This window comes from Poecilia reticulata, chromosome 6 (genome assembly GCF_904066995.2).
Source record: "Poecilia reticulata chromosome 6, P_reticulata-male-v2, whole genome shotgun sequence".
NCBI lineage: Eukaryota > Metazoa > Chordata > Actinopteri > Cyprinodontiformes > Poeciliidae > Poecilia > Poecilia reticulata.
The window spans coordinates 27,153,725-27,180,726 of NC_088835.1; the positions used below are offsets into that span (position 1 = coordinate 27,153,725).

General features: G+C 36.2%; 1 protein-coding gene across 13 annotated transcripts in view; it reads left to right on the forward strand.

Annotated features, from left to right (window-relative positions):
* Window positions 1–27,002, forward strand: part of LOC103466386 (pleckstrin homology domain-containing family A member 5-like) — a 120,642-nt gene that overhangs the window by 35,946 nt on the left and 57,694 nt on the right. The window contains exon 1 of one of the 13 annotated variants that reach the window (XM_008411922.2): window positions 5,928–6,115. The exons of 11 other annotated variants lie outside the window; for them this stretch is intronic. In XM_008411922.2, the coding sequence (XP_008410144.2) occupies window positions 5,943–6,115 (173 nt within the window). In that variant the 5' untranslated portion in view covers window positions 5,928–5,942. Of the gene's footprint in view, window positions 1–5,927; window positions 6,116–20,235; window positions 20,506–27,002 lie in introns of those variants that run through there. One more of the 13 variants, XM_008411921.3, reaches the window with a different exon arrangement.

The following is a 27,002-nucleotide window of genomic DNA, read 5'->3' on the forward strand; positions in this document are numbered from 1 at the left end:
ATCATTATTGTACAAAAGCTCCATGTTGACATGACTTGTGGCACTTTTTAACTTCATAACATTAAAGAGGAGCTACCTGTCGATGCAGAAAACTTTTATTGTTTAACAAAAAAGAAGAAGAAGCAGCAGCAGCAGCAAAAGGATTTAGTGGGAAAGTCTACCTCATGATGTGTTGAAAGGTTGAGCCAGCTCTTCAGCTCACTGGTGAAAAAAGAAACACTAGACTTGATAGACAGCTCTGGATTTTAGAGGCAGAAAGCCCTAAAGTCCTAAAGCTGTTCGGTTTTAACTCGCTGGCAGCTTGGCAGTGAGTCCTTTATCTTGATGCACGTTGAAAAATGACAAGCAGTAATTCAGAGGCTTCTTCTCATATCTCCAGATAACTAATTGGTGGCACTGACTCTTTTCTGTAATTGTTTTGTTACTTTCTTGAACAGTAATAAAGATCCAGCAGTGTTAAAGACTGCTGCATGTTTCACCAGGTTTTAATAGGTTGGCAATATTATTTTCCTTCAAACTTTGCACTTGTGCTGACTCCAACCTCTGTTCAGCAGTAGTATGAAGTGTAAAATTAAAGTTTCCATCACTTGTCACCAAAAGATGATGGGTTTAGTGACCCTGCTGGACCCTGGAGCAGATAAAATCAGTATTGAGTCAGGCGTTTAGAAGCAATCATTGTCTCTGTGGCTGTTTTATTTTCCTACAGCTCGGCCTTTTTTAGAATGAGTTTCACATCTCTGTGGAGAGATAAAAAGATGCTTTGATCTTTATTATTTTGAGGTTTCCTTATTTGATTGAAGTTATTTTGGAAAGTTACCCAGGGGGTTCTTGTTTGATCAAGGTTTAGTCTGGATGGTTATCTAATTGAGCTTTTAAAAGCTTTGTCTTGTTGTTTTTTATCTGAATAATCCCATGCAGTGCTTCTTTGAGCATTACAATTACTCTTATGTGATTATGCAAAGGAGGAAAAGAACCCTGAAGGGTTTTGTTAGGAGTCTATGGATTTTATTAATATGCTACTTACATGGTCATTAGTGCTGCGTCTAATGATTATTTAGTATTTGATTAATCTAACAATTAGTCTGACGATTAATCATATAAAAACGATTAATCAGAGAAAAAATTGACACTTTCTACAGAGTTTTCATTTGCCACCTAAACCATTTTCATACAATATTAGAAATACATTAAAATGTGCAAATAAACAAATAATTCAGTCCATTTCTAATGAAACTAAACATTACCTAAAATGCAATAACATATTGTTCCTTTAGTATCAACTAATCAACTTGCAAAACTTATAAAAATACACTTATATTGCCATTAACGCTGCAACTTTCAGTTATTATAGTAATAGATTAATCGATTGATTTTTCAATAAAACGATTAATCAACTAATCGTATAAAAACTTTGGCACTTTTTGCACAATTTTTATTTGACTAAGCCTTTCCTATAGAATATTAGAAATAGATTACATTAATAATTGTTAGTTGCAGCCCTAATGACTGGTAAACTGAAACTTTACCACTTGAGGAGTTTTGGGTAAAACATATTTACAAACCAACGTGTTTTATCTGAAATACAAAATGTACATATTTTTTGTACAGTTTTGGCTCAATTGTTGCTTTGAATATGTTTATTTTTTAAATAAATTGCCTTTCTTTGAATCTAAATACTCCAGTTGATGATTAATCAACAATTATTTTAACAATGGATTAATTGTGACTAATCCGATTAATCGTTTCAGCCATATTTGTCAAAAAAATACCTAATATTTTTCTAAAACCAGCCATAAATCACTGGAAGCTTTTCGTATTTTCCTCACTTGGATTCATTCACTCAATGCTGTAGATCTGTGCAGAAGAAACTGGTAGCTGACAGAAAAATAGGCCTTTTTGCACTTGAGGGTTGTGTTTATTTGTTAGACTTCTTCTCCAAACCAAGATGCGCCTTGAACAGAGAAACATCTGCGCTAAAGAAGCACATTTCTTTGTTATTGCCATGATGAATATGCTCTGAAATTGCACAGATCTCCAATCATGTGGAGTTAATTGTGTTTGCCTACAAGCACTTTGAGATTGGCTCCAGATGTCAGTTTGCACGCTGTTTGACTTTTGCAAAGGTTGTTGCACTTTTAACCCTACAGAGGGCGCCAAAGTTTCACAACCTTTCTGGGTATCCCTGTTTTGTAAAATTTAGCTTTATGTTGGATCTGAACAGTCTGTCTCTGTATTTATCCATCTGAAACTGTAACATTGATGTTAGAAAATATTTCTTTTAGGTTTTGAATTAGAATATTCTCTACCACTATAATTAAATCAGCAAAAAGGTGCATTAAAATCTTAAATTACATCTTTTTTCTCTCTCGTTTTATTGAATTTATGCCATCGAATAGTTTAATGATCTGCCTCAGAAAAGTGTAGCACATTATTGCTGCCAGTAGAGGGCAGTGTTGGATTTTGGCCACAACATGAAGAGTTTCTGAGTGTTGCTGAGATCTTCACCAATATAAGGAGAAGAAACGCTACAACATATTTGCTGTTTCCTTTTGCCTCTTCAAGCTTTTTTCCCCGCTCTGCCTCTTCAGTAAATACAGCTAAGTGGCTTTTAAGAACATGGATTACTTAAAAAATAAAAAGCTGTGGTCTGCCTGGAGTAGGAGGCTTAATGGGGCCGTTTCTGATGTTCTAACAAGAAAGTTGTTCAACAAGGAACATTTTAATGCGTTCTTGTGTTTTAATTTCATTATCTTGTTCACTTTTATTTGGTGTGTTGTGTAGCTTGGTGTCATTTCTCCCTCCCTTGGCTCAGACATATGAATGGGAATTTTCATTCAAGTTTTATCTTCTCTCTTTCTCTTTGTTTTTTAAGTTATTTTCCTGAGTTTTTAGATATTTCCTTCATGATCCCATGCAGCTGTTGGAGAGTAAACTGTAAACCAGAGGGACCTGCAGCCTACAGACTTCAAATCTGTCAAGGTCACAGAGATTGTTTAAACGTTCAGGAAACAATACACTCCTTCTGTAGTTAATATGAAAGCTGCACATGCCTGTTCAGGAGGAGGTGTGTTGAGATCAACCCAACAGGATTAGCTTATTGTGCTTTTACTCTAAACTCTAAAGTTTTCAGTAATGCAGCTGCACCTATAAAAATACAAGTGGGTGACCTGGGAGGAGACGCTCCCTAAATCAGATCACAATGTGGTTTTCCTTTGAATTCGCCTCTTTTTGGGCAAGTTAGTAAATAAGAGAAAACAATACAGACATTTAAGAAGATCTTTAAGTTTTACTGTTATTTTTTAGTGGCCTGAAACGATTAATCACATTAATTGTGATTAATCGTCAACTAATTTAGTAATCGATTGATCATTAACCGAATTATGAAGACTAAAAAAAAAAGCAATTTGCTGAAACATAAACACACTCAAAGAAGTAATTAAGCTAAAACTAGAAAGAAATGTAAACATAGTGCTTTAAATATTAACAAAACAAACTTTGTCAATAAATATGTTCATAGTTTTAACTTCACTTGATTCACATTTTGTATCAATCACCTTTTCGTGTCCAATTATTAACTGGTTAAGTCAAAAATAATCAACAGATCAGCTCTGCTCTTTATTGATGTTAAGACAAGCAGAAAGATGTCGATGTTAGGAGAATTTATTTAGCACCAGATTCACACTTTGCTACAAATTACCAAGCTTTCACTAAAGGAATGCTATAATATTTTATTTTAGAGTATACAATGTTTATTTTCTTTATTAAAAAAGGAACTGACATGTTTATTTGAATTTTTATGTATGTCTTGTGTTTAAAAAGGCTTAAATGAAAAACCTGCAGAATGTGACAATATTTTATCTGATTAATCGATTAATCAGAATAATCAATATATTAATAACTAAAATAGTTGTAGTTGTTAAGCCTAATTTTTTACTTATTTACCAACATATATAAGTTATTTCTATGTAATAATAAGTACCAGATTTAACAAAAATCATTCAGTCCAACTACATAAATATTTACATGAATGTTTTGCATTATTGTTATATTTTTTCACATCTCTGTTTGCTCTAATTATAATCTCTAGCTCTGCAATTCCTGAGAAAAACAAGATAAGGAATATAAACTATGGGGGCGTTTACTGTCACATCACAGACTTTAGTGGAAAAAAATCATATGTTGTTGGTTTTTTATCCCAAAACCCAGCAAGTTTTTCCTAATAAAGCCTCTTAGTTCATATCAATTCAACCAACTGGTCAAGTACAGACCTTAGATACCAGAAATGAAGTGCAGCACATGGCAGTTGCAACATAATAATCTTCTAATCACTGCATGAGGGAGTTGTTATTGTAAATGGTTTGCATTGATTTTGTGATGAGAAAGAGTCACAACCCCAGATGACCGTCCCGCCCATTGGCTGCCCTGGGTTTGTTTACCATGCCTTTACGCTGCTCTCCTGTTTGGAGTGCTATTGATTGTCCCTGTTTCAGCCATGGATTAACAGGGTTTTGTCAAATCAATATGAAATCAGGAAGTGGAACAGGAAAATGAGATAACGTTTCACCATTTTCCCCAAGCACTTTATGTAATGAAAGCTGAAGAGTGAGGCTACAAAAGGAAGACGAGAGCACATAAAGTTGACGGATGGCCTGTCTGTTTGGATTTGTGAAGGTAAAAACTGATGTCTTCAACATCCTACTGAGTAATACCTAATAGACTTCCCTAGAAGCTCTGAAAGTGGCATTTTATTGCTGCTTTCCAAAGGTCTCCAGAGGTTTTCTTTGAGATTGACTGATTTTCACTCCTTTTTTCTCCATAGACTGTTGTTAAAAAGGCTAAATCTGTTTGCTTTTTTGCATCTTCAAGAAGTTTTTTAACAGCAATCAGTGTTTTTCCACCTAAAATGGGGGAAAGAGCTGTTACCCAAAAAGGTTGCTTCTTTCCCCTAATCTACTTTACAACCTCTTAAAGACAATCATTAAAGTTTTAACCTTGGCACTTTTTGTTCTCGGGGCTTTCTCTTATCCAGTTTTATTTATTTATTTATTTATTTTAGATTAACTACTTAACTACGCACCTCTGAAAAGGAACTAGAACAAAAACCTGAGTAGGAAATGGATAAAACATATATATAAAAAAAATAACCTTGACTTTGTTAGCATGTCCAGAGCTAATGCTAAGAAATGTTTCGAAAATCAAAAATATAATGAAAATAGCAGAACATAGACTTTTGTAGGGCTACAACCAATCAATATTTTAGTAATTGACGATTAATTGATTAATCTGATTTTTAAAAATGGGCATATTCTGCAGATTTTTTTTATTTAACCGTATAAGCCTTTTGTACAATATTAGAAAGATGCCAAAAGGCTAAATAATTACTTGAGCATAGCATTTGTTTAGTGCATATGAACAAGGAGAAGATAAAACTAAGTTAGTTGTTTACAGACAGATGTTATCTTAAATCCAAATTGTGTACATATTTTGTATAGTTTTGGCTTAATTTCTGCTCTGAATATATATTTTTTCTCCACTAAGTGGCTTTTTTGAGTCTGTATAATCCAGTTTAGGATTAATCAATTACTGAATTATTTTGATAAGCGATTAATCACGACTAATCCGATTAATCGTTTCTGCTTTAGACTTTTATGCACTTCTGCTTATCTGAATTTGCTTTTATACAACAGCTAACATGACTTATACTGCAGTATCTTATTTGCTGATGCAATTTCAAGAGCCTGCACTGAACTGAGTTGGATCAAAGTAAACAAAAAAACTGCAGAAAAAGGATGAAGATGATATAAAATGACAAATTTCACATGGAGTATAACCATAAAGTTATCACTATTTGACTCACCATCCCCAGTAGAAAATTACTGAACACAGTCTTGCACTCTCCTGGGTAACATGTTTAGATGTGTTGGCTGGAAATTGGAGAACACATGACTCGCTGTGAATGTGGAGCAATCGTATTCTGCATCAGCGTGCTTTTCAAGTCTGCTCCTGCTCTCCTGTGTGCTCTGAATGTGCTGACTTGGATTAGGACTGCTGATGACACAGCATTCAAGTTGACGTGTTCAAGCTGCAACCCATCTATTCTTTCGGGATCCGGCATGTAATGTACCATGACGTCTGATTTGTCTGTCTCTGTCTGTTTGCATGCTGGTTTTTATCTCTTCCTGGTTTAGTGTCTGTTCAGAACTTCTGGCTTAACTAAAGCTTTATCACTAACTGGCGTTTTGCGCTGCTGCTTTTGTTTTGCATGCGTGAGACAAAGGGTGTTAACAATACCAACTCTCATGTATAATGAGAAATAAGCCTTCAGAATACATTCTGTTATCTTGTTTGGTGTTACTGAAGAAATTTCCACCTATTACTGTAGGATTTGTTGACGAGAAACTGTTTTCCACATTTTGCCTCATTATAACCACAAACATCAATGTGTTGTGTTGGGGCTTTATGTAATTGGCCAAAACAAAATGGTGAAGTGGAAAATGATACATGATTTTCTTCTTCTTTTTATTTTGCAAATAGAAATCTTAAAAGTGTGGCATGTGTTTTTAATTAAAGTTCCTGGAGTCAGAATTATTATTTTTTACTGCCAAAACAGGTGCTTTTTTTAGTGTATGCTTGCTGGCTGTGCAGACTAGGAGATAGAGATGAAACGATTAATCAATTATTAGGAGTATGCAGACTAACCCCCGTTGTTTTTTGAAAGAATAACATACTGAGACCAGTAATTATAAAAATGTACCAAAAAATACACATTTTGTATTTAAGATAAATAAAAAAATGTTTTGTCTTTGAATATGTTTTACCCAGAACTCTTCAAGTGGCAGTTTTAGATTCACCTGGTCAAAATTATTTAAAACAAAACCCTCACATTTGTCGTTGCTGTTGAACTATTAATTTATTAATTATTATTGTTATGTCAAGCAGAAAAGGATGAGCTTTTCTCATGTTGAAGTGTTTTTTAGCTACAGATGCCTCCTTTGCTAACCACATATACTCTAAATAAATGTCATGTTATTGCATTTTAGGCAATAAAACATTTATTATGTTATTTTAAAAAATGAATTGAATTATTTGCATTTTTATGGGTTTTTAATATTATGCAAAATAGGCTCAAGTGAAAAATCTGCAGAATGTTCCAATTTTCTTTATCTCATTACTCGATTAATCGTCCCAAATTATGGATAGATAAATGGATTTCTAAAAGAATAGTTAGCTGCAGCCTTACTTGGAGCCTTTTTAGCTTTATAAGCCATCATCAGCCCAATCAAATTGTATAGAGAGCTCCTTTGTACACCAGTTTTCAAGTCCTACCATAGATTATTAATTTTATTTAGGTCTTGAAGCTCAGAGAACCTACTTTCTATTGGTCCATTTCATAAAATACGAATAAAATACAATGAATTTTGTGGTTGAATTGCGGTTCTTCCTCCTATATTTACATTGACTTCCATCCCCTCTGAGCCTGTTACTGTTTGACAGTCTTGGCCTCTCACTGCTGCAGCTGACCCAGTTCTGTTGGTCATCTTCTCTGTAATCAGTTGCATAAAGTGAGTAAATGCAGTCTGCAGCTATCTCTGACTGGAGACAGCAGGAACTGGAGCTCAGCAGATCCTGCATCACTTTTCATTACGTGGCCAGTTAAAATCTCTCCATTTCTCTGCTAATTTGGGAAGCGAGTCAGTTTCATTTGTGCGGCGGTTCCTGGAGTTTTATTTTAGATAAATTGACTGGGCTGCTTGCCATTTGTCATATTTTTGTTCCTGGGATCTTCTTTCAGTCACTCATCGTCTGTCATACATACATGTTCACAGAGCCTTGACAGAGAAACTTTCTATGACGGTATTTGTTTGTCAAATGTAGGCTAAAGTGGGATCCTCTCCCTCTGGCAGGCCTACTGAGCATGCTCAGTTCTGCTGGATCAAATCCTCGTTTTGCTTTTACCAAAAACGTACGTTTTATCCATGCTTGTAAGAAGCAGCAAAAAGGACAATAAAAAGATTTCGGTGTCTGGGTTTCCCCTTCTGGGAGACTGCATTATCTGTGAAAATCAATAAAAAAAAGTAAACCAGTATACAAAAACGTCAAACTGTGCATTCAGAAAAATGGATGAAGCTTCATTTTATTGGCCTTTTCTCCTCTCCTGTATTCCAAAAATCATCATTTCTGCAGCTCAATTTGGTTCGGGGCTTTAGGTGTCATATTTTATATCTGCGGTGTAAACATCATGTTTCAACTTGTTTTTGTTGTGGACTTTGATGTTGTCATTGATTTTGCACCATGTGCTCCCAAGTGACTCATTACACTGGAAAGGAAGAGCTGATACAGGAATTAAGCTCATAATGAACTGTGTTCATCATTTTTATGAGTCTTCTGTGCAAACCAAGGGGAGTGAAATTCATCCCACTTCTTACTCTGCATTTACCTGGAGAAAAAATTTTGACATCTGGATTTTACTGTCTGGATGTCCTGATCAGAAATTATGTATTTATTTAATATATTAAAATATTTAATAGGTAGGGCTGTAAGGATTATTTTAGTGATCGATTAGTCTGACGATTAATCCGATTAATCATTTATCCTGATAAAAAGAATTTATGAATATTCTGCAGTTTTTTCAGGAATTCTGACACCATATTAGAAATACATTAAATGATGCATATCTCTTCTTTTGGGTTGGTTAATCAGTTTCTGACAATAAATTCAATCAATCACGATTAATTTGTTTCTATATTGCAGTCTGAATTGACAGTGAAATACGGTTTGTATGCTTCTGCTTACACTGTGCAACAACACAAACTCTTGCCAAGTATATTTGGTCCAGTTTCTAGTGAAAATATCTTCGCACACTTGAAATAAGTCAAAATTAACTTTTTAGCAAAATACACGAGCCTGTTTTAAGTAATTCCTTAATTTTGATTTTAAAAGTTAAAGACATATTATTTCTCAAATAAGACATTTTCCATCTGTTATAAGTGAAACAATCTGCCTGTGAATCTATTTTTTCATCAATATTTAGGAATTATTCAATTAAAATAAGCTCTTATTTCTTGCTAAAAAGTTACTTGTAAGTTAGTTTAGTCTTATTTGAAGTGTACTAAGATATTTTCACTAGAAACTGGACCAAAAATACTTGGTAGTTTTTGTGATTTTGCAGCTCTTGTTCTGACATTTCTGTTGCGTTTAACCACTTTGTAAGTTTGAGTCTGTTACCACTGCAACGCATCTTGTCCTTCACTGTTTATCCTTCTTTTTCTCTTCTAACAAGAGATTTTCAGACACCATTTGTCCTCTGAGTGTACAGTGTACTCTTTGCAGGACCTTTGATGATTGAAGCTTTCGGTTCCGTATGAAAGTCTTTGTTTTTGTGTTCCCTCTTTGTTGGTGTGTAAACTGAACTTTGTGTTTTAATCCTCTGAATGTTGAGTTTTTGCTCTGCCTGATCGTGCTTGAAATACCACTGATCCGGTTCTCGCAGTGTTGCCGAGTCATGTGCAATCCCCTTAGAAACCTCCAGTCTAGTCATGATTTGCTGCTGAGAAAGTCCCTCTTTGCCTAGAATCACAATCTGCCTGCACGGCCTCCTACAAAGTAAGATTCCTGCTCCAGAGCTGCAGCTTCAGACTTCATGTAAATGGGGTTCAGTGTTATTCATTGGAAGTTATCAGTGTTGCAAAAGTATTCATACCCTTTAAACTTTAACACATTTTGTCATGTTACAAACTTCAGTCTTTCTTTATTGGACTTTATGAGATGGTACAGTGTAGTAGTATAATGTGAAGTGGAATAAAAACACTTTTTTAAAAACCATTTTAGTAAAACGAGTCCACATGTGAGTAGGCCTGAGACGATTAAAGACTCTTACAAAATGCAATTTGATTTGCTGAAAGAACAACACACTAATTAAGCCAAAAATTTATAAAATATGAATACATTTTGGATTTAAGATAAAAAACAAACAAAACAACTTTGTCAGTAAATGTGCTCTATTCAGAACTACTCAAGTGGTTTTAGTAAAAAAATCATAATAATTACCTTTAGTTATTAATTAGTTTATCAGAAAAGTATTGATGTATTGAGGTGAAGTCCAACAGGCTGAGCTTTTCACATCATTGAAAGTGTTTATTTAGCTGCAGATGCATCCTTTGCCACAAATCAAGCATTCATGGAAGGAATGTTTGTTTTCTTATTTTAAAAAGGAATCAAGTTATTTGCATATTTTTATGTATTTCTAATATTGTAAAAAAAAAAAAGAAAAAAAAAAGCATAATTTGTTGAATGAAAAATCTGCAGAAAGTGATGATTTTTTTCATCCGATTGTCAGAATAATCGATAAAAAGAAAGATTTTTAATTGTTAATTATTTTAGTAATTTCCCTTGGGGACATTGGTATCGGCCTATATGATCATTTTATATCGGTCCAATAGATAAAACTGGGCCAACAATTGATATTTCTTTCCTTCTTGTTGCTTTTTGTTTTTGTTTATGGAGAAAGTCGGTCCTGTTTTGTTTGTTTGATGATTGTAGGGAGTTTAGCTGAAGCAGTAAAGTCAGCAGTGTTGTTGTTTTTTCTTTTTTTCAAGGTGTCCAAAGGGGAAGTTGAATAACAACATGGGTGCCATAACAGCCATATAAGAATCAGATATTGTTATAGGCCCACATTTTTACATGATTGCAACCCCTAGTTTTCCTTCTGCCAGATAATTATACAGTATCTTATAGTGCTTTATTACATAAAATCCCAGTAAAACACAATACAGTTTGAGATTATAGTGTGAGAAAACTTGCAGGGCACTTGGTAAAAACATCTTATTTGTGTTTTCAAGGCCACTGTAATCTGTCATTCTCTAACCACCTTTGTGTTTGTTGAACATTAGTGTATAAAGTGGCAGACATCCACAGAAGTTGAGCAAAGTTTATATACTTCAGCATAATTGTAATGTCTTGAATTAACTAGCACCTTCACTCCTGAAGCTGAACGTTAAATTATTCATATCCAAATAATAACCTTAGAGCTGCCTGAGTGCTGTAAAGCCAAGCTGGCAGGTTTCTGTGTGATGACAGACATAAAGTGCTCTGTTATTTTTAGCACCAACTGCGCAAGGAGGCCCTGAATCTACCTGATTAAGGAATGAAGCGTGGTCAGCACGCAGACCTGAGCTGCTGCGGGGCGCGGTGGCCTCATGCTACAGCGACTCACTGTTGGTGTTTTGACTTGCAGCCTGTGGAATTTGTGAATCTTTGTGCTGCCAAAGCTCATAAAGCAGCCTGAACAGCAACGCAAAGCGGTTTTCACAATGACCTTCGGAGAGATGCCACCAAGTCCACTGGTATTGAGAAATGTTATGAGTTCATTGATCTCCTGGCCTGATTCACTGTATTTACACGTTAGTTTTTTCCACTCTACCTTCACCCTGAAAGAGGTGAACGAAGAGAGAGATAAAACTGTGTGTATGAAGTTGGTTGTTCTGTAGTGTGTAAGAAACGATTCCCGTCCTTTTGGGTTTGTAACAGAACTCTTCTCTTTGATCCCTGCTGTTATGTTACATGATAAAACTTGTCGTTTCGTTGGATGTCTCAGTTCTTATCAGGTTTGTTTCCATCACGCAGATGGAGGAATATTTGGACGTTTCTTGGTCTCATATCCTTGAATCAGACTGGATAGCATCAGTCCTGATGTTTTTCTGCCTACTGCTGGAGTCTGTACCTTTTACAATCCAAAGAGCCATTTTTATCCACAGTAAAGCTTAAAAAAACCTGTTTACAGCAGCAAATGTTACATCACTTTTTTAATTTTGATGAACATCTGCTACATAAGCTGTGTTATTTTTAAATATCCACTATTTAAAAGTGGATATTTATTTATGTCTTCCATTGTGGAAGAGCTGCACATTGCAGACCCCTGACCCAGAGAATAGCATATTTGTCTCATAGTAACAAGAAATCCTTTGAGTTTCAGTAGGGTGCGTTTACACCAGCTTTGTTTAGTCCGCTTTAATCCAACTGAAAGAGGACTACATTGCGATTGCTAGAGCCTAGCATAACATAGGCCTGGACTATAAATCAATAACAGTAGATATTGCTATAGTTATCAATACCTACAGATAATACGTCTGATAGAATATTCAATATCCAATATATAGAATATCCACTGACCTCTCATTCAAAACCGCACAGCATTCTGGGAGTCGTAGGCAGAGGAAAGGCTTTAGCCGCTCAACTTCTCATGGCTCGCTAAGCAAAGTTGGTGGGATTAGCAACTCACTCACACTTTGGTTACCTAGCAACTCAATCACTCATTGGTTACCTAGCAACAACCAGTTGAGTAACTTGCCCAGCAGCAGTTTAAGGTTCCTTATAACTGCTTTAAAAAAAACAAAACCAAACAGCGTTGAGTGAAAATTGTAGATAAAAGAGGAAAGATCACACAACCATTTTGGCAGTATTTCAGAAATTTAAAACAAAAATGAATCAATAATTATTGATATTGACTGATTTAAAACAATTTTATCCATATTGTCCAGCCTTACGCTAGCAGGCAAAAATTTGCATGTGGTTTTTAAACAAATACAAAAGAGAAATCCTACAACTGGTAAAATCTGGCATTATTCTATTTTAGTTTACATTTCATAAAGAAGGAAGTGTCTTCTTCAGAGGTTTTCATGTTGTTTCCTTCAGTTGTTCTTGGTGCAGCGCCACCGCAGGCGAGGAGGGGAACAGGTTTTTCAAAGGGCTTGGTTGGTTTGATCCATCCATCCATCCATCCATCCATCCATCCATCCATCCATCCATCCATCCATCCATCCATCCATCCATCCATCCATCCATCCATCCATCCATCCATCCATCCATTTTTTTACACCCTGGTCCCTTATTGGGGTCGGGAGGGTTGCTGGTGCCTATCTTCAGCTAATGTTCTGGGCGAGAGGAGGGGTCACCTGGACAGGTCGCCAGTCCATCGCAGTTGTTTGATACAGTGCACTGCAAAAACAAACCGCAGCAGCTGAAAATGTGAGAAATGTTTCAGTTTTGGTCCCAAATTAAACCACGTGTATCAGACTATCAGGAGTGAAAACACTTTTAATCACAAACTCATTTATAACCCTGGCAGATTTTACTTAAAATCACTTTTTTTAACCGAGAAGTTTGTCTGTGATTAGAAACTTTGTTGTGGTTAAAATGTGACAAAATATATAAACATGTAGAGGTTATAAATACGTTTTGAGCTGCTCTTTTGCAGAACCTATTAGTCTGGTGTGTCTGAATGTGACCGTTCAGGCAGCTGGTGCTTTTCCACCTCCATTTGACACATTCTGCTAATTACCAGAGCACAAACACCCATCTTCCCCCCATGCGCTTGCTCACTGGTGTGCATAAGACTGGTCATCTCACCCCAGCTCCCTGAGGAAAGGCAGGGAGTGGAACTGTTTATGCATGTGGTTCTCTTTCGCTACCGCTCAGTAGGAGCAGAAGCCCCTGCAGGGTGCATGCAAAGCGGCTCTGACTCTGGATGCCTCTCTCTCCCCATCGGCCTCCAGCTACTGGGAGTTGCAGTCGCTGAACATGCAGCTGCTCAGAGCAGCAGCAGGTAATATTTTGCACCTCGGTGACAAAGGGGGAGAGCGTGGGAGTGCAGGTGGAAGAGGAAAGAGCCAAAGACAAGAGCGTGTGGGCAGAAAGAAATGGCTCCTTTGAGAGTAGATAAACATGTGAACACTTAGTACTTCCTGTCTCTGTCCGACTCTGAGTGGGCCGTTAATGAGTCTGAAAGCTTCATCCTTGGCACCTGTCAGCCAAGATGAAGATGAAACATCTAGTGCAGGCCGCAGCTGAAAAGAAACACTTCATTTCTCTTTAATAAATAATAGTTTATTTGAGTTTTAAATGTCTTTTTTCCCTTTCAGCTCCATCCTTTTGATGGTGTGTATCTAACAAACTGAACATGACAACTGGTTAAGACGTTCAAGACTTCAAAGCGCTGTGTGGTTGTTGTAGCATAGAGGATAAATATTAACCAATAGCACTTAAACTGACTGGTTTTGATGCCTCTCCTTTCCAAATACAGAAGTGGCAGCTTATAAAATAAATGCCTGCAAAATCTTTTACTAAACTGATCTGTATATTTATTATGATAACCATCATGCACTGTCCTGATTCTCTTTAAGCGGACGTATTATGTAAAATTAATACATAATACGTTTTATTTATTAATATGTATTATGTAATACATATTAATACGTAATATTATGTATTAATACGTGTCACAGTTGCCAAATTGCTGCACATTTGGGTCTCAACTGCTTCTAAAAACAGTTCAAGCTTTAAAAAAAACACCCATTCAATTTTTGGCAATAAGTTAATGTATTTTGGTGTCTGGAAAATGAGCCATTTCAAAAACATTCTGATTGTTAAGTCACTTTCTAGACTGTCTAGACTTTCTAGTCACTGTCCCGTCACCTAGCAACCCAGGCTGAGCTCCTGCATGCTTGGTCAGCTGGTTTTAGAACTGTACAATGGCTGCTGGAAAAGACAAGTGTTTTGTTTTTGACTTACCATTAAGAAACCACTTGCTGAATTCATGTTCCTTGTAAGCCTGTTGCAATAAGTCAGTTAAACGCATGGTAAATTAAAACGAGGTCAATAATTTCCATTTGCATGACTGATTGTTTTTTTTTCTGTCTCTGGATGATAAAAGGCTCCAGTCTGGTTCTGAAAGGCAATTTAGTTTGCAGAGACTTCTGTACCACTTTTATTTGTTGTTTTGTTTGTTTTTGTTGAATATTTAAAATTATTTCCAGTTCCAGTGTCAAATGTAATTTAGAAATTAAAGTTTTTTGATTTTTGAGAGGGTGTATTTGCATTGTTAATGCTTTTATTGTTCTGGACAATATTCTCATTTATTGCAATAATTTTTGGAACAATTTATCGTCCAACAAAATTTGTTAAAGTTGATTGTGCAGGAGGCTACTCTTGTGCTTTTCAAAGATATATAGTTGCATAATTACATGCCTGTGAAAGTATAAATGGTCCCTTTTTAAGCTACTTGACCACAGATAAGTTTCACCAGACATGAAATCAACTTTTCCCAGACTGAAAAGTGGGACACAGGACTTTGGATGATTTAGAGAAACAGTACAAAGAGTACGGTTCAAAGATCCTGCTCTCTGCATGCGCCGTTATTGTGAAATATCATGGTTTTAGCATGACGCTGTGCTTCCTGTAGCTTTCATTTTAGTCATCTTATGATTTCTATTCCTTTGAATGTAACATAAATATTAAAGTGCTTTAATTACTTTGATTGATGGTTTTGCTTCTTTGATTGTTCCCCTTGCTCCTGTGGTCTCTGGCTTTTACGAGTCAAACAACCCAACAGTGATAACATCAAGGAATGTGAGTCCACCAGGTTATGTTTGCTCTGTTGTAACGTCTAATGGTGCTCTGCACCAAAATAAAGTGCAGTCAAGTTTTTTTCTGTTGTTGTTTGAGAATAAACAGACTCTGCATGGCCTTGATTTGACCGTACCCCCACTTAAATAGATTCTTGGAACAGTAGTTAGTAACTCCCACTCCCACTGAAGTGGCTGATGAGCTGACTGCTTTGAAATGTTTCCACTGTGAAAGGCTGACCCAGGCGGCGCGTTCTGATTTATTAAAAGAAAACAGCAACAAACAACACGTCCCTTCAATCAAAGCAAACCCTCTGCTACTGGCTTGATCTTGGCTGAGGAGATTTTGAATGAATCTCTGCAAAAATGTGAAACACTCTGAGCTACTGACGGTGAAGTTTTGTCTTAGTTGCCTCAGGGTGACTGAGTCAGACTTCGTGGGTGTGATGGTGACGTTTTTACCGCTCGTTTGAAAGCCGGAAAAATTTAATGCCCACGGATATTTTTCGCAACTTTACATCAGTTACGCTTTGATAAAAAATCTTTTTGGACACATTAGGACAACTTTCAGCTCCAGATTGAGTCAGAGATCCACTGAGTAATTATATTTGCTTGTCTTAGAATTTTCTATGGAGTTAAATTGGAGCCACACAGTTTGTCCAAAAGAAAAGAAAATTGAAACTGAAAAATTATTTTGAGACTGAAAAACGTTTGTTACTCTGTTAAAAAGAAAAAAGAAAGACACTTAAAAACAGATTTGAAGCAAAAGTTTTGAAACTAAAAAAAGAATCTGAAACGGGAAAACAAAATTATAAATCTGAAACCGTTTTTTTTAGCTTTGCATCTTTTTCTGGTTTCAAATATTTTTTTTCAGCTTCTAAATAATTTTTAAGTTTCAAATCTTTATTTTCACATCTTTTTTCTAGCTTTTTTGTTTCATTCTCATTTTTCAGCTTCAATTGTTTTCTTCAGTTTCAAAACTTCCTCAGTTTAATTATTATTTTTTTGGTTACATTTTTTTATTTTTTATTTTGAACAATCATTTTGTCCCCAATTTAGCTCCATATTTACAGTCAATGAAGTTGTTCTTAAAGGCATCTTGTGGTAAATCTGTGAGATGATGGTGTCTTTCTGGGAGTGGAAACTTTTCCCCAGATGATTAGAAACTGACAGCTAACGCTGATGGAGGCTTTATGAATTTTTAAAAAACTCTTCCACGTGACACAGCACACACACAGATGGTTGAACAGCTTGCTTTGACTTTTCTCTCTGACACTTTTTTATTGCACAGGCTCTTTATTCGCTGTGCTCTCATTTTCAATGGGTTAGGTTATTAGATATGTCACATATCCTCCAGATAATTGCTGTCCCCTTCCCCTCCTTCTCGGGGCCTGGAGTTTTTTCTGCGTCCCAGCTGGTGGTCATGTGCGCTGCCAGCATGGGAAGACCTCCCTGGAGGGAAGCAAGACCAAGCGTTTTAACTGAGCCCACACCCCTCTGTGAAACTGAACCCTTTTGCATTATTTATAAAAGAAGAATGATCAAAGTAGTCCACAAATGACTTATTATTACACATATGATCTACATTCCCCATGTTTTCTTGTTATATAAAGCAGATTTAATCTTTGTAGATTGGTTATATTAAATGGGACCTAATATGCAAAACCCACATTTTTCTTTTTTTTTGTATTTCCATTTTTGCCTGACCATTGATTCAAATCTCTCTTTACAGACAGTCTGGGCTTTCTCCCATTCACTTGGATTTCTCTGACAGAATTTCAACCATACCAATCAGCAAACAGTGGGAGAAGTTGTGAACAATGACATCATTTTTCTGCGCTGTTTTTGAATTGTAGTCTTCCTGTAATTTAGTAATGGCAGCAGATTAAGTGAAGGAAGAAGTTCAGTCCATGTTAGCCACGCTTACAAATATTGAATTAACCTTAGCAACTGCCTTGTACTTCTCTCTCGGCAGTGGAGGGTGGTTGTTTGCAATGAAGATTATGTACGTAATGTGAACTGGCGCATTACGTACGTAACAGACAAACATCAGCGTTAAAATTGAACAACTTGTTTTAATTCAACATAATCCACGCCTCCAGGAAGCAATTGTTTCTTGATACCCTCTGGACGAAGCAAAGTGTAGAACAAGGGTCTTGTTTTTACCAGGCTACTCCCACTTGGGTTTCTGGGTACTTTAAAAAAAACAAGCACAAAGTTATTTTTTGGCAATAAGTAATTATAATTTTTTTGTCTGAAAAAGGAAGCGTTTCAAATTCAAAAACCTCTCGATTGTTAAGTTGCATTCAACTGGGGTGTGGCCAGCAGCAGCTTGTTTGGATTTAAAGTAAAGAGGCCTTAAATCAGCTGATTCTTAAACGAGCAGACTGAAATCTCATTATCTAAGAATACAAAAAAATGTAGCAAACATGTTTCTGTAACCCGTAGTCCTAGCCCAACCTTTTCAAAGAAGCACATTAAGTTACATTTTAAACTTTTATTTTTCTGTGTAATGCTAAGGAGCAGTGGAGTTGCTCTGAAGATAAGTTTCTGTCTCTGAGTGTGACCCTTTCCTGCACCCAGCAGGTTGATGAGCTGAAGAGCTGTTTGGCTTCTTGCTTGGGGTCGAGGTCATTGTCCGTGTTTTCACGTTCTCCATAGCTGCAGGCTCCCTGCTGAACCTGCTTGATATTCAGTTCTTTCTCAGCTTCCGCCAAGTCTCTTCTTGTTAACACAACTGCCAGCAACTAGGGAGGACTTAAATGGGATCCAGAGGTAAATGCATTGTTTTTAGGTCTTAGCTGTGTTTACAACAGCTTTAAGTCTTCCTCATTCTCTGGCGCAGTGCAGCCATGATCAGTTCGCTCTCCATCATGCACCATCTCTGTCAGGACTTGCTAAAGAATGAGCTGGAGGAGGAGCAGCTACACTCTGAAAACTGTTGGGATAAAAAAAGACCCATCCGGTTCATCCAGGTTCTTCTTCAGTGGAAAAGAGTTTGCTAGCTCCAGATTTTAGAAATTGAAGCAGAAGTTTGAATCCAGTTTGAGGGAAATAAGTGTCTTCAAAAATGTTATTTTCTGTATTAATGGTTTTAAAATGTCTCTACAGTGTAGTTGGAAACAGCAGCATTTCGTGAAGTATTAGTTTTTATGAAGAGTTTGAGTATAAATGGGTTAAAGAAACAGCCATGCAGTTTTTAGAGTGTACAGCGTACAGAGTTAAGGAAATACCTTACATGGCGTAACTCAGTGATAGAATGTGAATAATGCCCTGATGTGCCGGTTAATAAAGGTGGGCAGTAATCAGTTACATGTAACTAAAAATTTACTTTTAGAAGTAGCTTTACTACACTGTACATTTTTACTTTTACAGTTTAAAGTGTAACTAACTCCCAAATAATCCTTTCTTTGCTGATAAACTATCTAAATGGTTGTTTAGAGTTCTACCTTTATGTTTCTTTTGGAGTTTTTAAATTTTTGTGTAAATTTGCTTAGTAATATTATAAAGTATTCCCATATCTCACCATCTACAATAACTTTGAATAAACTTTAATTAATGATTTAAAGCAGCATATAATCTCCCTTTGGAATCAACCAGAGCCAGCCCAAGGCATATGCGGGTTAAGAGGCTGCTAGGGCCCCCACACCCAAGAGCACCATGATAAACACATATACATATTTAAAATAACATTGAATAATACAAACTAAATGCTATTTCACACAGAAAAATGCTTTTTATTATTTTTAAACACAAAACACAAGATATCAAACTTGCTAATTTGTTTACTGTAAATTTTGTTTATCTACTGATGTTACTTTGAAATAATTGAAACCATATGCCTTAAATGTCACTGTGCATTTCAAAATACAAATATATATATTTAGTTTGCTACTCCTGTAAGGTGAAAATCAATAGCCATGATAGCACTGGTATGATGTTAGCTAATTACAAATGAGTAGGTGCGCTACACATGTAGAGTAGCTCAGGAATGATAAAGAATCTGGTGTTGACATGTTGGTATGGGGGGACCAAATGAAAATCTGCTTAGGGCCCTAAAAAGGCTTGCGTCGGCCCTGGAATCAATTAAGTTTTTTTTAAAAATTGGAATTTGAATTAAAGTGAGAACTCCTGTTTCAACACGAGCTCCCAGAAGTTATATGCTAATAAAATATTTGAAAATGTGTTTCTTCTACCTAAATTTATTTAACAATATATATATATTTTTTATTTACTCTTTAAGACATCATAATTTGCACATCAGATTAATATTTTTGTCAGCACACACACTGGGTTGATTGACAGCGCTAAGACCCTCCTCTGTGTTCTGATTGGTTGTTTCTAGTTGGTACTGGGAGCAGTGGGAGCTCGTTTTTTTCCACAGATTATAACGAGCTCGATATAGTGACAATTTCAACAAATATTTAAAACATGCATATGTGTATATTTGATTAAAAAATTACATACTGCAGCTTCAATCAAAACTGACAATATTTTACAAATTACTTTTTTACTCTTGTTTGAGTAATTACTTGAAAAGCTACATTTATTTAAGTAAAAATATACACTGAAGTTGTTCTACTCTTAACTTATTTTCGATCCTGTACCCTCTTTTATTTGTTTAAATCACAACTTGAACGCGCAGCCAGATAAATAAATGAAGGAATAATTTACATTCAAAACATTTTTCCTTTTTTTTAAAGATAAATTCCTGCTTTCTACTTTAGTTTTTTTTTTTTAATGAATATTATCAACGAAGCGTTCCTTACTGTGTAAGTGCATGCTCACTGGGCCGAGCTGGACCTGCTTCACATCCGGGCTGTGACATCATCGCCTCGCTGGTTCCATTGCGTCCTTACTACTGGCGCACGCCGCTCTGCCCCGCGAGCACATCAGCAGCAGCAGCAGCAGCAGCAGCAGCAGAGCACCGACAGCGCTGTTTTCGCACCAGACGCTTCCCCTAACTATCAAGCTGCTGCCTCATTTCTGGATACGACGTGCTTGCTTTTTATTTTTATTTCATTCCTCCTTCTTTTTCTTCTTCTTCTTCGCCTGTTTCGCATCGCTTGCCCGGACAGCCTGGACATTTCGCGGAGCGTTTTTCTTTGTGAGTACTGACTCGGGGCTTGCCCCGACGCGACAACAACAGGGGGCGTTAATTGTATTGATTGTGTGATGGTTGTTGCTAGCAGAAAGCTATGGAGCTGAGCCCCGTGAATGCCGTCCGTGATGCGGTTGCATGCGGCTCGGACCAGGCCACCACAACCCCCTGCTTAGCGTTTTGTTTCTGACATGGCTTTTGTGTACAAACAGCTTTGCTGCCGTACAGATTCTTTGATTTTTGTCCCGCGTTTGCCAGAAGCACCTCGTTATTTTTGCTGACTGCGTATCCTTCAGGGTTGCGTCTTAATTGCTACCCTCATTTTTATTTCTAGGCAAAAAAAAACAAAAAACACACAAATCAGCATTTCCAGCCCGCAATCCTTAGAAACCCCCCTATATATACCAGAGAACATATTTATAACTGTGAAAATATTGTTTTAGTCATTCAGAATACAAAGATTTCTGTTTGTTTTTAATTTGCATGACTCCTGCATATTTTTTGATGTTGATTCACATCTGGTTTGAATCTAATTTTGAATCCTTGGATATAAATCCTGATTTAACACACAGTTTGCTGCTGTCAACTGCATTTCCATATTTCTGAAGTGTTTGCCATCCCCTTAACTGCAAACAGTCCTGAAAGCATTGCTGTTTTTTCCCTCCCTCTGTGACTCCATTCCAGTAATCTGCATCAAGATCCCAGTTCCCTTTGCTTCCAGCGCTGAACTGCACACTGCACTGTGGTTTTCTGGTGATCTTTGAAAGCTAATCACAGCCAGTAAGGGTGTAATTATGCTGCATTAAGCTACCTTTCCTGCAGTGGCTCAAACTGACCTCTCATTAACCTGCCACACACACACAGCACAAACTAGCTGAACATTTTATTATGATAGCTGTTTTGATCTTGTGTTTTGGAGCAGAAATCCTGGAAAGAAGTAAACAAGTGATCAGCTGAACCTGTTCCTCGTGTTTTTGGAGGATGTTTGCTGAGGCATTTTGCTGCCGCTGTCATGTGCTCATCTGGAATCATCTGGAAAACAACCCCTCGTTTCTCACCAAGTGCAATACTCTGGGTGGGACTAGTTTGATTAAGAAGGTTTAATCGGCATGAGTTATCACTGGGTGTTTAAGGAAAGCTTCAGTACGCCTCATGCTTGAAACACACTTTCAGTTCTGATTTTAAATGTTATATTTATTTCTGTATGAAGCAAAAAGAGGAATCATGCCTGAGAAGAAATTCTTACTTCCCATTTGGTAAAGCAAGGGATTGTTCTGGATTGTTGAATTGAAAAAAGGTTCTGGGAAAATGCTAAACAGTTAGTGTTTTTACTCCTTTACCAGTTCTGTTTGCACCAGTTTGCTCATTTTAACCTACTTTGTAGGTTTTCGTGAATATTTTTGATGAGTTATTCAGTTAAATGTTCATAAAAATGCTCACATCTTTTGTATATTTTAACCCAGTTGCATATTAAGATTTGAAAACTTTGTGTCATACTTCATTCTTACAAAATTTGACAGATAATAATCACTGATCCAGCCAAAACTAACTGATCTGCTTGAGTCATGCATCCACACTTCATTAGATTCGATTATGAGTAAAATAGAGAAAAATATTTGAAGTTATTGCTTGATAAAGTATCAACTAATAAAAAGTTGGAGACAAAAAAAATTAAAACCTGGAAAGGTAAGGCATTTTTGAGGCAGGATGACCAGCACCCCTCACATTTTTTGTATTAATCTAGATTAATTGGTCCCTGAATCTGATGCTAACATGTAGTCTGAGTGCTGAAGCCAAAGTGGATTTTTGCCACCTAATTTACAAAAACCACAGCAGTTTATACCAACAACACTGATAAAACCTTTAAATTGTCATTTTACATTTGTTGGCCTAAAAAAACATATTTAGACAGAGAATTGAGGTAAGAGCTTCAGGGATTGTCCTGTATATGAGCGAACATGTAAAGATGTTTTAAATTTGATCAAATCATGTTGAAAGACACCGAATCTGAAGATAACATTTCCCAGTTCTTGCCCCCTTAAATGCAGGCCAGCTGAAAATATCTAAAAATGGCTCACAAAGGTCCAGGCTAAAGCTGCTGTTCATTTGCTTACAATTAAAGGCTTTTTCAACATCTAAATAATCTTTTAAATGTTATTACAGCTAATAAAGGAGTGGCATTAGCTTGACTCAAATTTATGACCCCTGGATTATTAACACAACCTCCTTTCCTGTTGAGCAACACAAATACGGTGCATACGTGTCAGGATTCTGACTCTTTATTTTTATAAATTAAAATAAAAAATCATTTGTCATCTAATGTGGAAATACTCTGTCATCACTGCAGCTGTTCCAACCGGAAATGACAATACTTGTAACAAAACTGACACCGTTCATTTATAAAACAGTTTCTGTTGTTAACACATCATAAATAACTATTTAAATGTGATTTCTCTCTGTATTATGGCTCTGGTGATGCAGAGAAAGCATGTAGCTTTTGAGCTTGAATGTTAAAAAAAAAAGCATCATCTGAAAATGTGCATACAGCAGAAATATGTAAACTTACCGCCATATTTACGACTATTTTGTTTTATTTATTACTAACCAAAAAAAGCAAAATGATAAAAAGCGCAAAAAGCCCTGCTGAAAAATAAGGATGACATTAGTTCATTCATATTTAATCAGATGAAATAGTTCTTGCTTTCCAGTTTGAGCTTTTGTATTTCTTAGATTTTTTGGGGGTCTTAAATTTTTAATTCAGATTAAATATTTATATATAAAACATAGATATCTATTAAAAATAGAGTCGTTAGTTAATGAGGTATACATTGTATAAATTTAAGGTACATTATGGTAGTTTTTCTACCCAGAAGACTTCAGTTTGGAAAATATAACTTTAGCCCCAAACAGACATTTTTCCTTTTCTTTCTAACGGCAGCAGATCTAAATGCACAAAGCTGTTCCCAAAATAAGTCTGACAAATGTTTGTTTTTGATGTTGCCTTCTATAGAGCTGCTTTTATTGGGGCTTGAGATTGAGCATTGACTTGTCAAGAAGGGGAAGTTTCACAGGCACCGAAAGCGAAGGTGGAAACTTTGATGGACATCTAAAGTTGGGAAGTTGAATTGTGGTTCATATTTTAGCCTTTAAAGGAACCCTGACTTTAGTCGCATGAGCAGCAGCTGCAACAGATGTCTGGTCAGCGAGGGTCACGGGATGCTGCTCTCACATGCCTTAAAGGACTGTCGTGGTTAAAGGGGAACTATTAAATTTGCTTTTTGCACATTTTCATACCTTCATTTAGGTGTCAACTGTTTCTAAAAATAGTCAAAGGACTTTAAAAAAAAAATCCCTACCCAGCTGTTTTGTGGCAATAAGTATATATTTTTTGGTGTCTGGAAATTGAGCTATTTCAAAAACCTACAGAATGTAAAGTCATAAATCAGCAAGCACTGATCCTTCACCTAGTGACCCCGGCCTCGCCTAGCCCGTTACCTAGCAACCCCAGCAGAGTTCCGCCCTGTCACCTAGCAACCCCAGGCGAGTTCTGCCCCGTTACCTAGCAACTCAGGCGGAACTCCAGAACGTTTGGTTGCATTAAGCAGTACATCAATTAATCACATGATAAATTAAAATGAGGTTGATCATTTCCATTTGCATGATTATTTTTCTTGCTTCTGCAGTCCGGTGCTTTGGTCTCAACAAGCCCCCTTTTTTGAAGGACAATTTTGTCTACAGAGAGTTCAGTTTCCATTTTATTTGTTGTTTTGTTTATTTATGTGAGATATTTAAAATATCTTCAAGATCCAGTGTAAAATGTCCTTTATAAACTAAAGTTTACTGATCTTTGACAAGGTGTTCTTGCATTATTATGCAAGTGTTTTGTTGCTGACTTACTATCCAGAAATCACTTCCTGCATTCTTGCTTGTTGTGCAGCAGGCTCTATTAATGCTTTTCAAATATGTACACTTGTATAATTTGCATTCATTTTCAAACATTGAACTTACACTTGTATTAAGAGGCCCTAAAACAACTTATTCTGAAAAAAGTTCAAAATTGACAGAACTGAACAGTTTAAAATCTAATAATCTAAGAATGATTTTGTAATAAACATGTTATGTATCGTCCATAAACCTATCCTAACCTGTTTAAGGAAGCATCATAACAGGCTTTGATAAAAATTGTCTGCAAACTTTCAAAAGCTTAATTGGTTTGTGGGATTCTTACGCAGTCATTGAAGTGTAAATTCTTGTACAAAAAGGCTAAACTTTCATATGATTTGCTCCACTGGTTTTTGTAATGTTGGGGGTAATTTTTCCAAATGAAACACAAAAACAGCATGTTGTCAGAATCTTATTTTACTGTTGAACAATCATGTGTCACTGGCGTTTATTATAGTTGCTCGTTTTTATGGGCTAAAAGCTCAGTAATTCCAGTAGCTCGTCTTGTTAATGCTCTGTAATTAATGCTAAATATCATGTTTGTTTTCAGGTTGATGGTCCGTTCATGATCGTTGCGCTCAGGGCTACTAAATGTGGCTAATTCAGAGCAGCTTTCCAGATTGAACAAGGCCTGCTGGTCGTTGGTTGATTTCTGTTTTATTCTCCTGCCTGTTTCTATGGATTCACGGGTTGCTTGATCGGCTGTGTCACCTTGACCCACTTTGCACACAGTCGCAGCTGCTTTAAGCGAGATGCCAATTTAATTATATGAGAACAAAAAATAAAATCTGATTTGTTGCCCAAATTGGCAGCTGCATTCTGTTATTGAATATAAAGGTCTAAGGTGAAATCTTAATGAGCAAGCAGCTGAAGCAGCAATCTAATCTATGTTCTTCCCATGGATTGAGTTTGGGTTTATGGTAATATTCCCATGGATGTTCTGCTGGATTCTTGAAATATTTCACAGTAGAAGATAAGAAAAACCCAAAATAAATGATAATTTGAATTCCTTGTTTATGTTGACATGTCCCAGTTAATTTCAGTGAAAAATATCCATCCTTGTTCCTGTAATGAGCTAAATTAATTTAAACAAGAATATGATGGCCAGTCAGTTTGTGTAGAAATGCACAAATCAAGATTTTCCTGGGAGGAAAAAAAGAAATCTTTGAAAGCTACATGCAAATTACAATTTTTAACCACACTGAAAAAACGTAAAATCTTACTAACTATTTGGTAATAGTTGTACTTGTATAACTTGCATTCATTATACAAGAAGGAATGCATGAGTTAATTTACTCACAAGTAGGAGACTTAAAACTTTATTGCAGTATTTTGTGGTACTATTGTGATAATGCTAAAAATGACTTAAACACTATTATTTATTTTTTAGGATGGCACATCATTCATAATGATACAAACACAAATGTTGTTCTTGAAAGACAAAATAAGCTCCTTAAGAAGTGAAGTTTATATTCCTGAACTGCACATAGTTGCTGGAGAAAATAGTAAAAATGGCAATATATAGGAGCTTGTTTTATGAGAATAATCCCTCAATATTGATGAAAAAGTTCTAGTTACACTGGCAGATTATTTCATTTATACAAGACATTTTTCCCGTATCATCAGTGAAATAATCTGCCAGTGGAACCAGAACTTTATCATCAATATTAAGAAATTATTTACTAAAAACAAGCTTCTGTATCTTGCTGAAAAGTTACTTGTTACTTAGTTGTGTCTTATTTAATCAGAAAATGACTCTATCCTTCATGTGATTTTCTCAAAAATGACATAAAACTTGTGCTGTTAGGATGTGATTAAAGTCCCATTTCTGGCAGTTTGACCTGTTTCGTTTTAGTTTTATGTCACATTTTCGTTTGTAAGCGACTCTAAATGCCCTTTAAATGCTCTGCATGCCTGCAGCTCCCTCCCTCAGATATTACAGTAGATATTCTGGTTAATCCCACTTGGTGATAGCACATTGCTTTTTGCCATGTGGCCTCTTTGCAACTGCAAAGCTCCCCTAATGTCTTTTTTTGTCTTTTCACTCGGCGCGCCCCCGAATGCCCTCTCCTAAACTGCCCATTCTGCCTATTCAGCTTAACCTTTGTGGGGACGGCTATTCATACTTCTGGTGGTACTTTTCGTGGACGGTTGCAGCTCAACTCTTGCATGCTTGTTAGGAATGCCTACCTGATAACATGAAAGCCTGAATCCGTTCTTGTCAAAAGATGTGTTCAGGTTTCTTGCTTTGTAATAGGATTAGGACTGTGAGCATTAACAAGGTTTGGACTGGGGCTACAATAGGAGCCGTGTCTGGTGAGTTTCAGTTGGATTTGCTTTAGGGATCTTAAAGTTTTTCCTTTGCACTTTTGCAGATTTAGTTTGTGGATTTTTCTTAACTGATGATTTTGAGAGACAGCATAAAGATTTATGTTTTAGGACAAAGAAAAAGTTTGTTTCAAGTTTCGTTTTAGTTTTAGACAAACATTCAGACGCAAGTTATAAAAAGTCTTATGGTTATTCCTGATGATATGAAAAGATCAATTCATTTTCTCACCAAA